Raw genomic sequence first — 13649 nt, forward strand, 5'->3', positions numbered from 1 at the left:
AATCTTCCTGTGAGGTGCATGTCACACAAATCATATCCTGTCAATACTTTGAACAATTATAAATCCTTCTCACTGTAGTGAAAAAGCCAAATAAGATGCAGAGCGCAAGGAATGACCACGTAATTATTTTTTTAAAAAACATTTTGTATAAATCATATTTTTTAGATGTGTGCCCCTATAGAAAGTTTGTTTGCTTATTCTGATGAGAGATTTTACTTTTATGGCATTTAATTGATTACTGCTTAAGTAAAGACTTCTGTAAAATGTTCCACAAATTGAAGACTCTACAACATTCTAGATGGAAACATTGGTATTACAGTGTTCAGAAATAAGTTTTAAGAGAACTACCAGTAAAAAATAAGAAAAATTGGTATTCTGTGGCATTGGTTCACTGGTCTTGGTCATCATGAGCTTTAGAATCAGCTGAAAGGATTCAGAAGAGGTGGGTATGCTTGAAGTGGAGTTGGAGAGGAGCAGGATAGTGAGACCTTCCAGGTTAGGAGCAGTGAAATCCTCTGTCAGTTTGAGCTGCTCGTGAAGGCCTTCCCTGATACTCTGGGGCAGAGTCCTTCAAAAGAGAAGATTTCTTTGCAGACCTTTTTTAAAAAACAGTAATTTAATAGAAGTGAGGACATACAGAGGATCAGAATCCAAATTTTAGCAGTTAATGTTATGGTGCAAATCTCAATAATACTGTGTGTAGTAGGCTGGGCTCGGAAGTAAGCATATTCTATGTAGGGTGTGCACTGATGAATAGCTGGGAGTGAGTTTTGGTGTCAGAAAAAGTGATCAGACCTTAAACAGTAGGTAATTTAGAGCTTGCAACACAGGTGCCTTAATCTGGCATTGCTTAGCTTCAAGTTACCAAGTGTAAAACTGGGTTTCCATGTTCTGCTTAAATAAAGTTTCCAAGGGATATTTATTTCATAAGGAAAAATTATTCTGTCTGTAGTAGTGAGACAAAGATACGTTAACAATTCTTTCAATTTGTCATTAAGGATAAATGTGAAATACTACATATACCAGTTTTTAGAACAGTAAGTACTGGTTAACATTTGTATTACTTTGTATAATGTTCTTCATAACTTTTGTTTTAAATACTGCCTTATTAGGAATTAAGTAGGACTCTTAAGTATCATTTTGGAAAGCAGGAGACGAAAACACAAACTGGAAAAAGTACATACTATTTAATGCTTCTGTTTTATGTAGGGCCTGCTCCCTTTGGTTCCAGTTGGGTGAAGCACTATTGCATGTATAGGAAAGAGACAAAGAAGTTCACCATGATCCCATTTGAACACAGATCAGGAGGGAAAGTTGTAAGTATATTTTTATATTCTACTCTTATACTTGTCCTGTATCAAGATCAGAGGATGTGTCTAGTGCTTTCCTTCTCTACCTCCTTCCCTCTTTTCTTCTTCTTTCTTCATGCAATTCAGGCTGCCATTTAAGGACATTAACCTAAATTAACAGATGAATTAATAGATAAGAATTCTGCAAACTTTTCAGTTGCTTCCTTTTAGAAGACCAGGGGACATGGTACAGATAACATGCAGTGTTTCACCATTTAGAATCTGGTTTATCCATGAGGCATTTAACTTGTTAAAGTATAAATCAGGAAAATATAGAGTTAGAAATTTCTTTCTTATGTGCTCCATTCAGGTTTTTCTTTCAGAGATATATAAGTACTAGAAGAGGGACTAGAAAAGAGGATTTTAATAGGAATATAATTTGTACTGACAACTGAATGTAATTTTGGATATCTTGGATAGCATCTGAAATGTTCAAGACCCAAGACTCTGTTGATCTTTAAATGGCTTTAATTTCTTTTGAAATACTGGGGAATTGAGGGCACTCAGCACCTTCAGAGATGACTCATTAAATGAATTCATTAATATGGATGAAATGCATTTTGTTGCAAGGAAAAAGGATATCTGAAGCTGGAAAATAATACTTGAGTCAATATTCCTGTAAATGCAGCACCCTGCCTTATCTTCAAATTTGGTTAGAAAATCACGTTGTTGGAATTTTATCAGAGTATTATATCTCATTAGTTTGAGCAGAGGGGAGATGCCTTTCATCATTTTGAGGGCTGTGTATATTTACAAATCCATTGAATTTGGAAGAATCTTTCAAAAGCTCTTGAAAACCTGCCATACTGAAAATTAGTGGCATTTGGGTCCCTTAATCATTTCGGTACTTCTATGAATTTTTTATCCTGATTTACTCTAATCGTAATAAGCCATTTTAGTTAATATAGTATGTGTGTAAGCATTCGGCATTCTAAAACACTTATGAAGCCATTTTTGCTGTATTAAAAGATCTCCCATTTTGAAACCCACAATGCAATTACTCCTTCAGTGACAACCTCCTGTGTCTGGAGATGTTGAATAAGACAATAAATAATTAAAATGTACAGTTAATCCTGACTAAATCTGGTACAACTCATGCAGCATTCACAGACGAGTTTATTTGATTTCTGAATACTTAAGGGTAAAACATGATCCTAGTGGTGGTTGGTCTTGAAGAAAGGACTGGTTCTGTAAGACAGTTTACAGATAGTAAAGAACACTTACTTTGTTCTAGTTACTGTCGAATAGCCTTTACCACAGAAATTGCTGTGTCTGAGAAAATGGGAGAAGTCTGTCACACTTAGTATGCTTATATTGTAACGTGTGCAAAATCTTTATAGCAAAATATTTTTGTTAGTTTAAATTACTGTGGTACTGTGCCATGCTGTAAAGTACCACCTAAAATGGACTCAATATTTTTACATTTATGTCCTGTAATGACCATGGAATTTATGTGCTATAGTGCAGAGACCTGTATGGCAACCATGAGCAAATTCTTCCTCAAGTGTCAGTTTTCACTGTCACTAACTTTTGCCATTATTTTAATGTAAATTTACCTTTCTTGGTTTGTATAGCTGGCTTACTGAAGCTTTCAATTACTGGTTCAAGCGTATAAAAACTTTCTTTTCACAGGGTGATGAGGAGCTCTTTGTCCTTACGTATTGTACCAAAAGAAATATAGATACTATTGACAGGCGATTCTGTTTTGACTTAGAAGCTTCAGACAGGTAAGTTCATGAAACACACTAGAAAGGACTCTTTCTAAGTACTAGTTAACATTACTGTAATATTACTGTTATATTTTCTTCTTATTTTTTCAATGCTCGTTCAGACTGCCGATGTGAAATAGTCACTGGAGGAGCAGGCAAGCCCTGCCATGGCTCACTGGATTTTACCTCAGTGGTGTGTAGAAGAAGCAGGGAGGATCTAACCTGAAATGCAGACATTGTCTGAACTCACATAAAAGAAAAAAATAGAAAAAGTTAGAGAAACTATTGTGAATTGTGGTTATTGTAGTGAAGAAACCTGGCTTAAATTGAAGTCCATATAGCTATAGTGAGAGACTACAATCACAGTAATAAATCATACAGTCATGGCCATATTATATCACAAATCTGCTTTCCATATTGATATGTTGCTGAGCATTTGTGCTGGATTCTCAGATTGAAAATAAGATCATTAGAATTTTGAGACTCTCTGTGGCTGGTGTTAATCATCCAGTGCATCTTGAACATTGATGCCACTGCTTTTTTGAAACACCACCATTTTGCTTTATTTCAAAAGAGAAGAATTGCTTAGTTGTTTTGCTAAAAGGATCTTAAAATATGACAAATACTGCTTTTTCTTGGTGTTGTAGTCTTCCTTCATTTATGAAGGTGAGGGAATCCAGCTTAATAGGTACTGCAAATAAATATGGCTGTGGTAATGCTGCGTTCTTTTGGTGCAGATTGTATGTGTGCAGAGCAGGATCACATCTAGTATTAAATGCTTGGTGTAAGTTAGTGGACTTTTGCTGAGTTTTTGCATCCACCCCATCTGAGCTGTTTTTAACCAATACATTTGCTTTTTACTTATACCAATTAATTACAATCTAATTTATCATGTAGTAATTGTTCAAGTTTTATAGGTTTTTGTTTTTCTCTGATCGGATTCAGTGCCTTTTACTTTAAATGCAGTGTGGCCAATGCTGTCAGGCCTCTCTGTCCTATGATTGCTAGTGGTCTGCAAATATATCTGTGATAAGGATCATATGTACGTGCAAAGTCTTAGGTCAGAGGCTATGCCTATCTTGTGTGGCCAGTCAGACTGGCCCGCCTGAGGCATGACCGGTTCTGTAGCAAGCAATGGGTAAAGGAATGCAAAACTACCACTGCATCTGAAAAATTCCAGCTCGAATGGCAGATGACAAGATACTAATTTACAGCTCAGGTGGCATGTGTCACAAGTCTACAGCATGGTTTGAACTTGCATTTTTGATTTGAGGAGGATGTGTTTTAACTATTCTAACACTGTGTCCCAACAGTGGGAAAGGGAGTAAAGATATAAACTCTTGACATCAGGCCCGTGTGGGTCAGCGTATTGGTCAGTATGAATAACAGATATCAAACTGAGTCTGATAAAGTTGTTGAGAAAGTACCGTGAGAAATTTTAGTCTACCCCCCTTTGTGTGTCGTCTCTGCTCAATAGGGTATCTGGAGTTTGAACAGAGATGGGTGGAGAACAGTGTTTCCTTGATCCTGCAAAAATTTTTTTACTTCTCTTCTCTGGTAAAAGTGGGAAAAATCTAATCCATCTTTCTGTCCAGATATAATAGACACAACTGGTCCACTGTGACCTTGATATCAGACATTTTTCTTTTAATAATATATGTGTGTAGTACTGAGATGTTCCCATGGAGATTATACTGTGCTGCAGGCCATTAGCTTGTTTCCTTGGTATCAGTTCAGGGCACACTTATCCCTTGGCTTGTCCAAGTTAAAAAATAACATACAGATTGATGGCTGGCCTTGGGATTTTCTTTGTTCCTGTGCTGTGGAAGGAGGCAAGATTGTAAAATTTTAGGAAGGACTTTTTAATAGCAAATGTTCAGCCTTGCATGTGACTTTACCATAGTTTGGAGCTAGCTGAATATTTACAGATTTTTCTTTTAAAAAGAAAGCTGAGATGATTCTTTTTTCTTTAAATTCTGATACTTCTTACAGCTCTGAGGGTGCTAGGATCCTGGCTAGATTTCTGGAAAGTGGTATTCTTTCCTGCTTCTAGAACTCCATCATGTTTAGTTGGACGTGACTAGTGGTAAATGTAGAGAAATTTAAATCTTAAGGAGACAGCAGAAGTCTTTTGAGGTAGTAAAAAGACTTTATATTGATAAAGAGCATTATCCTTCTGAAATGCTACTTAGATTTTAGTTTTACCAATACAGGACAAGGAGGAGGGAGGGTTTTGTCTCTTTTGACTTTAATTTGAAGACAAATAAATAATATTTCATGCAGCATATACTGAGTTTGATGTATTACCTCTAGGTGATACTCTTTGATACTTTGACAGTTATAAATTTTGTGAAAAGAAGGGAAGTTTGCCCTGCATAAAAGGAACTCGTTTGGTTTTAGTTTTAACCAGTAAAAGTAAGTAGACAAGAAAAAAACCAAATCAGCATGTGGGGTTTTTTTATTAGTTAATTTAGCTAATTACTTAGGGTATTTTTTTTCTACTGAGTGATTAAGTTTGTGTGTTTATGATGTTTGCAGCTCTGTGCTACTAGCAGACCAGTTTGCATTGAAAAAAGCTTGATATGGCTTGAGAAGCTGCTTTGCTTACTGTTATTACTAATACCAATATTACCTTGTTTTAGTCATAAAGGTTATTAATTACAGAAATTAGGGCAAGGCTTCCCTCATCCACTCTAAGAGCTCAATGTCTATCACTGAGAATAGTAAGAGATTCCATTTTTATGGCTCAATAGTCCCCTCTCTTTAATCAGAAGAGAATGACTTGCTTGATTGCTGCCATTTTGCAAAGTTATAGCAGGGTCTCCTGAGTTTAGATTGGTTTGCTAGAGGGTGTGTGCATGCCTTGTCCTCACATGTTGTCTGAAAACAGATTTTGAGCAGGAGGTATTTGTACCTATAGAGTTTTACGCTGCAATTAAATTGTGTGGTTTGATAATATTTATGGCAAGGTGAAAACGAACTAGAAATGTCTCTAGTTGTAAAAATATAAACATGGTGTGTAGACTGTTACAGTTTTAAGTAAAAGTGGGATTTGTGCTGGTTTTCTCTGTGCTGTTGATTTTAGATAACGTTTTCCCCTACAGCTATTTTGCTACTTGAAGATAGATTTAATACAAAAGAGAGAGAGAGAATGTTATGAATTAGTTCTCTGTTTCTATCCATCTCTACATAATGAGATTTACAAATTTGCCAAATGTATTGGCAGGCTGAATATAATGATTATTTTTTTTTAATTGGCAGAAAAGTAATTACCCAAATAACCTGTTCTGCTTTTAACTCTCCTTGCTTTGTAAACTATGCTGAACCATACAATTACTCTTTCTAGTTTCCTATTATATAAATGCAAAAGTAGATTTATGTTAATCTCTGTTCACTAATCCCTATGTCCCACAGTTGTCCATCCTTGCTTTTTAGGAAAGTTGTAATAATGGAGTTTTGTAATGAGATACTGCATTGACTTGATTATTTTTTATAAGATATTTACTGGAAAACTGTAATCATTGTAGCTGCTCTAAAGCTGAAGACTACACATCGAATAAGTTGACAAAACCCATTTCTTACAATGCACAGCACAGCAATGAAAGAGCAAGTTTATTTAGAATTTGGAAAACTCAGTAACTCCCAGCAAGTGTTGGAAACAACAAGCTATCAACAGTGATCTATTTCAAATAAATAGCTTGCAGATTACATTCTCTTTCCTTTTCCTCCCTATCCTCCCTATTTCCTACTGTGTGTATCCGTTCTATACTTTTTACTTTAAAAGATGAGCAGTGTTCAGTAATTAAGCAAAAAACCCAACCCTGACTTTTAGGGCAATGGGCTTTTGCTTGTAGTTGGAAGTAGAATTTGACAAGACTTTTTTAGTTGCTAGTGAATGCAGTTACTCTGTGTGATTGGTACATTTGCAGGCCTGGAGTTCCTGTGACCATGCAGGCGTTTTCTGAGGAAGACAGGAAGCTGTGGATGGAAGCCTTGGATGGAAAAGAAGCTGTAAGCATCATTTTCTTAATATTCTTTTATATTAATTTATAGAGAATTCTCTCACCCCCTGCTTCCCGATCCCATTTTATACTTTAACTGGGATTATGTAGTTTGCAAAATGATACATTCAATGAAGAAAGAATAACACTGAAATAAAACTCAGGATCAGTAAAGCTAAGCGTAGATAACTGCTAATGCTGATATGAGATATTTTTCATTGTAATGACAGCACCAATTTTTAGAAACAGTTTCCCATCACAATGGTGATATTGGTATTCTAGAAAATGTCTAGTATAAGCATGTCCACTTAGCCTTATGCTGACATACTGCATTCCGGTGGCAAGACTTGTGTGAGTTAGTTATATGGTATTATTATTATTTTTTTTAAACTAGATCAAAAAAATCCTTGTCAATGGGAACGAGGTTGTACTTGAATTTGCTTTATTTCTGATTCACATCAGGAAATGGGTCTGAACTGCAGAATTGAAACACGCTGCAGATTATTCTTACAATCATAAATATTATATTTGTCGTGTGGGCCAAAAATAAGGGGGTTTTCTAGTCAATGACACAATCATGTGTCTGTGCCCAGTAGTTGGCTACTGCAGATTTTAGTAGTAGGTTTTATTGACATTGTTGTTGTAAAAATCTTGCTTCATCTGCAGAGGTGTTTATTACCATCACATGTTGTCTGAGCTGGACTCCCCAGTAAGCTTACAGCTTCTGGGAATGCCAGGCTGGGACATAAGGCCCAGGATTCATTAAAGAGTTCACAACGATTTGAGTGAACTTGAACTGTGGGAAATTAACCTGCAGAGAAACACAGGAACACGGAGCACGCAAATCACAGTTAATTTCAGTGGCCGTAACTAACATTGTTCTGCTCCCCAAAGAACTGTATTTGTTGAGAATATTTTAAAACTTTCACTCTTTCAAAAGTGCATTTATCCCCTTTCTGAGGGGGCATGGGCCTCTGGTCCTACTGTTAGAGCTGTTGTAGTTAGAGGTGATATGTTCTAGCTGTAAACAGCTGTATTTGTGCCTAGTGGGCATTAAGATTGGGGGTGTCTTGCTCCTGGTTTCATAAAATTCTTTAAAATAATTTATGTCTTTTTACTCCTTCTGTGTTAGCTGTTCATCAATTTGAATAGAGCAAATGCAAAACGAGAGGGAAGTAAGTATTTGAATTACTATTAAAACTAATTTTTGTTAACATTTAAAACTGAGAAAGGCAAAGGTAAATTTTCTTCTGTGAATCCAATGTAATTAAATATTTTATTTTTAATCTCAAGTACTGAATATACTTTGTGGATTTTGTAATTAATGGGTTTTCACAGTAATGCAGTTTAGTACATATATAAGAATTGTAGGACTGGACATAAGCTGGAGAAACAGTCTGATCTTTTTTGCCAATTTACTTCATGCTTGAAATTGACTCAAAAACCGGTTAATTTGTATGTAAATTCATCACAATTTCTTAATCCAGATTGTGTGTACACATCTGTTAGCATGCGTAAGTATGGTTTTAAAAGCAATCACAGCTGAACATAAAGGTCAGCAAAAAAACTGATTGCATGTATTTAAAATGTAAACCATAAAATGGAAGTAGAAGAGATGGCTTTCTTTAAACAATGTTAGCTTTCTTTTGTTAGCAAAGTATATGAGTGAAAACAGTTATCCTTCTTGCATTATCGGGCAACATATTCTTGCCTTTTATTATTTTTTATTTTTTATTTTTTTATTAAATTGTTGGTTAAAGCTGGATCCTGGTGTTATTAATAGAAGTTTTTCCACAGATTGTTGTCTTTGTGGTGCGAGACCAGGTCCCCAGGAGTAAGAAGGCTAGATGTTTGGGAGAAGGATAGTTTTGCAACATAAGCTTTTAAATGAAGTTTTGATGTGAAGAAAAAGAATAAGATAGGAACAACAAAGGAATGCTGGATCTCAGCTGTTGTCCTGTTAATGCATCTGCTTTTATGTAGTCAGATCATTAACTGCTGTGAAATGATATACATGTGTCCTGTATCTTTAGTGTGTGAATTTCATTGGCTTAGGGTAGGACTCACTAAGAGCCCTGCTGTTGATGATTATGTTTTTTCATCATAAGTACTTCCTTGTCCCATTTGGTTAACTCTCTCAGATGTTGTTGATGTTGCAGTAAGTACTGTTAAATTCCATTTTGCATCTGCCAACATATGTACCTAATCAGAGATCCCATTCTTCAAAGGCTGCTGCTGTGAACAGATTCAGTGAAGCCACTACCACCAGAATGAGCCTTTACTTGAGCTAGGCAGGGTTGTGAAGGAGAAAAGGGGAATTTCTCTAGAAGAAATGAGGAAGTATTCCCTTTCCAGAATATTTATGGTTTTGCCAGAGAAGTACTAGCTATGTGATTAAGTCTAGCCTTATTTTTCAGTGAAAGACACAATTGTAATCGTGCTTTAAAACTTTTCAAACTTTTTTCCTTGTAGGTGCGCAATTGGATAAGATAGGGTTCACTGTCATCAAAAAGTGCATCAGTGCTGTTGAAACACGAGGTAATGATCAACACAACCTGTTTGTGGAGGGGCTGGAGCGGCTGGTCTGCTCCTTGAAGAAGGCCCATGGGATCTGGTCTCCTGTGGATCTCAGGGAAAGGCTTAACATGATAGATATTACACTGATTACTCTGACCAGGGCAGGAGCGTCCTTCTGTCCAGTCCCAGCCTTTTATGTATGGCTTTCCCTCAAGAAATGTGTTTTCAGGTTCTCAGAAGGGAGTAATAGCTCCTCTCATGGAAAAAGGAAGCCAATGTTTGTGTGCAAGAGCTGAGGAAAAAAACCCTGCATCTTGTAGGCAATTCCTGTACCTTTGCTTTGCTGTTGGAACAGACTAATTAATTTTAGTATTCCATTTGTCGACTTTGAATGGAGGTTTTCTGTATAGTCACTTAAGGCAGAAGAACAGGAGCTGAGCAGGCAAGCGAATAATAAAAAGTATTGCAGTACTTCTGGTGGAGTTGGTCTCACACCAGAGACAAGGATGCTCTCAGGCTTATTGCTGCATATACTTATTGTTGAGCCTCCAAAACTGGAGGCAGAAGTGAAAGGTCAGTATGCAGACAGTATTCAAGAGGCAGTTGGGACTATGATTGTGGAGAGACTCTGTGTCACAGACCCTCTGTAACTTGGGCACTGGATAATATCAGCTTTTGATATTGCTGCTGTGTGAGGAGACAGTAATCCTTGTATGGACATGCTGAAATGTGGAGTGACCAGCCACTCTGAGGCTCACTGCATTGCATATGGTATTGTGTGGAGAACCCGCTTGTTTGGTTGCGTTTTTTTTTTAAAGGGAGGAAGAGATGAAAATGGGTAATTGGTTGTGGTGTATTTCTTAGTTTGTGAAAAAGAGGTGTTGAAATTTCTCTGTGTGATTTTTTTCTCCTAAATTGTTGACCTTCCTTCCCACTCCCAAAGGGGAGACTTACGATTTTTCAGGAATTGTATCTTTTTTTTTTCTGGAGATTAAGCATTGCACAGGGCAGAATATTGGTATCTTTCTTTGTATCACAGTCCAGGTTAAATAAGATAGCTGAACAGAAGACTGCGTTGGTCACGCTTCCTGTCAGTGCAGGATCTTACTTAAAAGCAGTGTCTTCCATGTATGCACTTACTATACAATATTATTAGTAAGACCGAGCAACCTTTGTGATATTGAGAATTTAGCATTTAAACAGCAAGAAGTATCTGAAATCCTTTTTCTCTTGGACTTTTTTTGCATCAGTCCTCTCTTATGCATTAAAGATGTTATTCCAGATTAGATCATATTCTATCTGGTGTTATTTTTGTTCATTCTGTTCTTTTGAATATTTTTTAAATAAGGTTTGCCTGTCTCATCACTTTAAAAATTTCAGTTACTGGCATTTACAATCTGAATATTTCAGCTGGGAAACAGTGCAGATAAAACTGGCATCCTACAGATAAGTTGCCTTCACTGCAAAACTCAGCTTCAGTATAGAATGGATCTTCTCTTTGCACTGGATGAGGCAGATTTTATCAAAAGAGTAGCATGTAGTTATGGCTGGTTTTTATCTACAGCACAGTGGCTGGTTATCTTACAATACCTTATGACTCATGCTTACTGTAAGACGTGTGGAGTACACTATATTTTGGTTATTGTCTATAGGTGCATTCAGATAGTTTTCTTCAAGTAGTGTTTTTTCTTTCATACCCTGCAAGGAAAGTGAAACAAGAATGTGACTGTGGAAAAAGTGTGAACACTTTCTTCATGAAGAGGCTATTTTGAAAAAATGGGTTAGATACGGGGTTTCTTCTCATGGCTGTGAGTGGATAGGTTAAACTGAGTGGTGGTTCAAGTCTACTCTGTTCTTTATGCCTTGATTTAGGGGCATGTAAGAAGGTGCAAAATATATGTGTAACCCCAACTAATATTGTTGTTCAAGACAGATGATAAGCTTGCATAGATTAGAAGCATGTGTCGCTGTAGTGGGATCTGCCCTGAAGCATACGTGGAAGAGAATTAAAGCTACCAATGTTAGCTGCAGTTATTTCCTGTCTTTGGACCCTGCAGCTTCACTATCCCTTGTACACAGACTTTGTAAGACCTGCAGTCAATAGAATGCTTTGTGGCAATTACTACCAATGAAAATCTCTTTTATATATTAATTTTGTTTTGGGGAGTAGTTAAGAAAAAAAAAAAAATCAGCGTTCAATAAATATTTATTTTCCTAGGGTTTCAAGAATGGGTTTAGGTGACGTACTACTTTCCAGGAACTCGGCAATCCATCTAGCTGTGTTCCAATGAACTTCATTCATCCATTGCATTTCAAGCAGTTGTTGATAATTTTCTGTTTACTGATTCTAAACCTAACATCAACTGCATTTAAAAAAAAAAAAGAAAAAAAAAAAAGCCCAACAAACAACATCCTGACTTCATCCATGAGACTAACTGAAGCATTCTTAAATGATCAGTGTCTGTTTTCTGCAGAACCTGCAGGACCTTCTGCTGCTGGAGGGCCAGATGTTTGCCTCAGAACGGTTTGGCCAAATAGTTGTATGATGAAGAAAATCTGTCTTTCAGACTGCAGATTTTATACCTATACTTGTTCTTAAAACAATCTTTACTTGATTATTTTACTTTAATAATAACACATCAAAGGCAACTTATGTTCGGCAGAAGAAAACAGGACAGATGCCTCTTCAGAGACTGTGCTTGTGTGCCATGTTTTTATCTCTTTTAATCATAATGGGTGTGAGGTTGGCGTGGGTGGAAAGAGAGGACAGTCTAGTGTGGGTGGAAACTGAGAATAGTCTTGTCATGTCATAGCAGAAAAAGTCTGGTATTCAGAGAGAGAAGAGCATAACAGAGATACTGAACATAAACTTGTCAATGGCTGGATAATTTTTCCTCAGTTACATTCCCTTTTATAAAGCCAAGAAGGAAATTATTTGCTCTGAATGAACAGAAGAATCAAAGGCAGTGTCTTGGTTAAAATGCATGTAAGCTTCTGATTCAGCATTGCCGTATGAGAGATTGGCTGTGCTTTACCTGGTAGGAGACGCTGAGGCATCAAGATATGCAGCCTGTCTCTCAGGTACTGAGCGTGATGCTGGTTGGATGTGTACCTGTATTTTGCCTCCGAGAGAACATTTTGGGATTCTGTTGGGAGTATTTTATTTATAATTCTGTACTGAGAGTAATACAATGGGGTAAAAGTTTACAGAAACATCAAAGAGCTGTTTGCTCCAGGAGTAAAGACTCTGTGCACGTTTTTGTGTGCAAGTAGTTGGTTGCACCTTCTGTAAGGATGTGTACATGTTTGCCAGAGCAGTGTTTGTCTTGATTTTAGAACTACCAGAGCTGCTAATCTGAGCTGCAGAGAGAGATGGCAGCATTGAGCTGTCTGTCCAGTGTGTCTGCTCATGAGACAGAAGGAAGATGGTGAGGAGGAAGTAGAAAACCCTTTCACGTAACAAAAAAATAATCTGGCATTACCTTGAATTTAGTGTCACTTGTATGGCTGTTTCTATGGCTGTTTGATATAAAAAGTTGTATTTGAAGCTATGTTACTAGTCTGTTTCAGCCACATGTACAATGCCAGCCACAAAGTAAAATTTGCCTACTTACCTTGCTTATAATAGTATAAATTACTATTTTACTTACAATACCTTATTTTTTTAAGCACGTTTCACAACTTGTGTACCTGTGCCAAATTCAGGTATCAGACAGCCAAGCAGCTAGAGGTAATGTAAATATGAAGGAAATTGTGCTACAGAGCTTTACCGCTCAAAGTTGCCAATAGTGGCTGGTTGAGCCAGCAGACAAAGTGTCTGAACCCTTCAACATTTTAGTCAGTGGTAAGCTATTCCTTGCAATGAGTCATCTTGTCAATTGTGTTCTGTAAATGCCAAGCATTATCAGTCTTGGATGTGCTGAAGAACTGAAATGTGCAGATTAAATCAGAAATAGTACTGTTTGAAGCCATGTTTGTGTATTTTAAATAAAGCATAATTTAAAGCTATGTTTAAAGGTATCATTTAAAACTATATTGAAATATTAATTAGTCTTTGCACTTCTTGATGGCTG

The 13649-nt window shown here is 36.7% G+C and overlaps 1 protein-coding gene across 1 annotated transcript in view; it reads left to right on the top strand.

Moving 5' to 3' along the window:
* The window catches only part of ARHGAP10 (Rho GTPase activating protein 10), a 153970-nt gene that overhangs the window by 70208 nt on the left and 70113 nt on the right, over nucleotides 1-13649 (top strand). Inside the window, exons 9-13 of the mRNA XM_049815051.1 lie at nucleotides 1210-1316; nucleotides 2982-3076; nucleotides 6988-7069; nucleotides 8192-8234; nucleotides 9532-9597. Of these exons, the coding sequence (XP_049671008.1) occupies nucleotides 1210-1316; nucleotides 2982-3076; nucleotides 6988-7069; nucleotides 8192-8234; nucleotides 9532-9597 (393 nt within the window). The remainder of the gene's footprint in view (nucleotides 1-1209; nucleotides 1317-2981; nucleotides 3077-6987; nucleotides 7070-8191; nucleotides 8235-9531; nucleotides 9598-13649) is intronic.

Source organism: Accipiter gentilis, chromosome 12 (assembly GCF_929443795.1).
Source record: "Accipiter gentilis chromosome 12, bAccGen1.1, whole genome shotgun sequence".
Lineage (NCBI taxonomy): Eukaryota > Metazoa > Chordata > Aves > Accipitriformes > Accipitridae > Astur > Astur gentilis.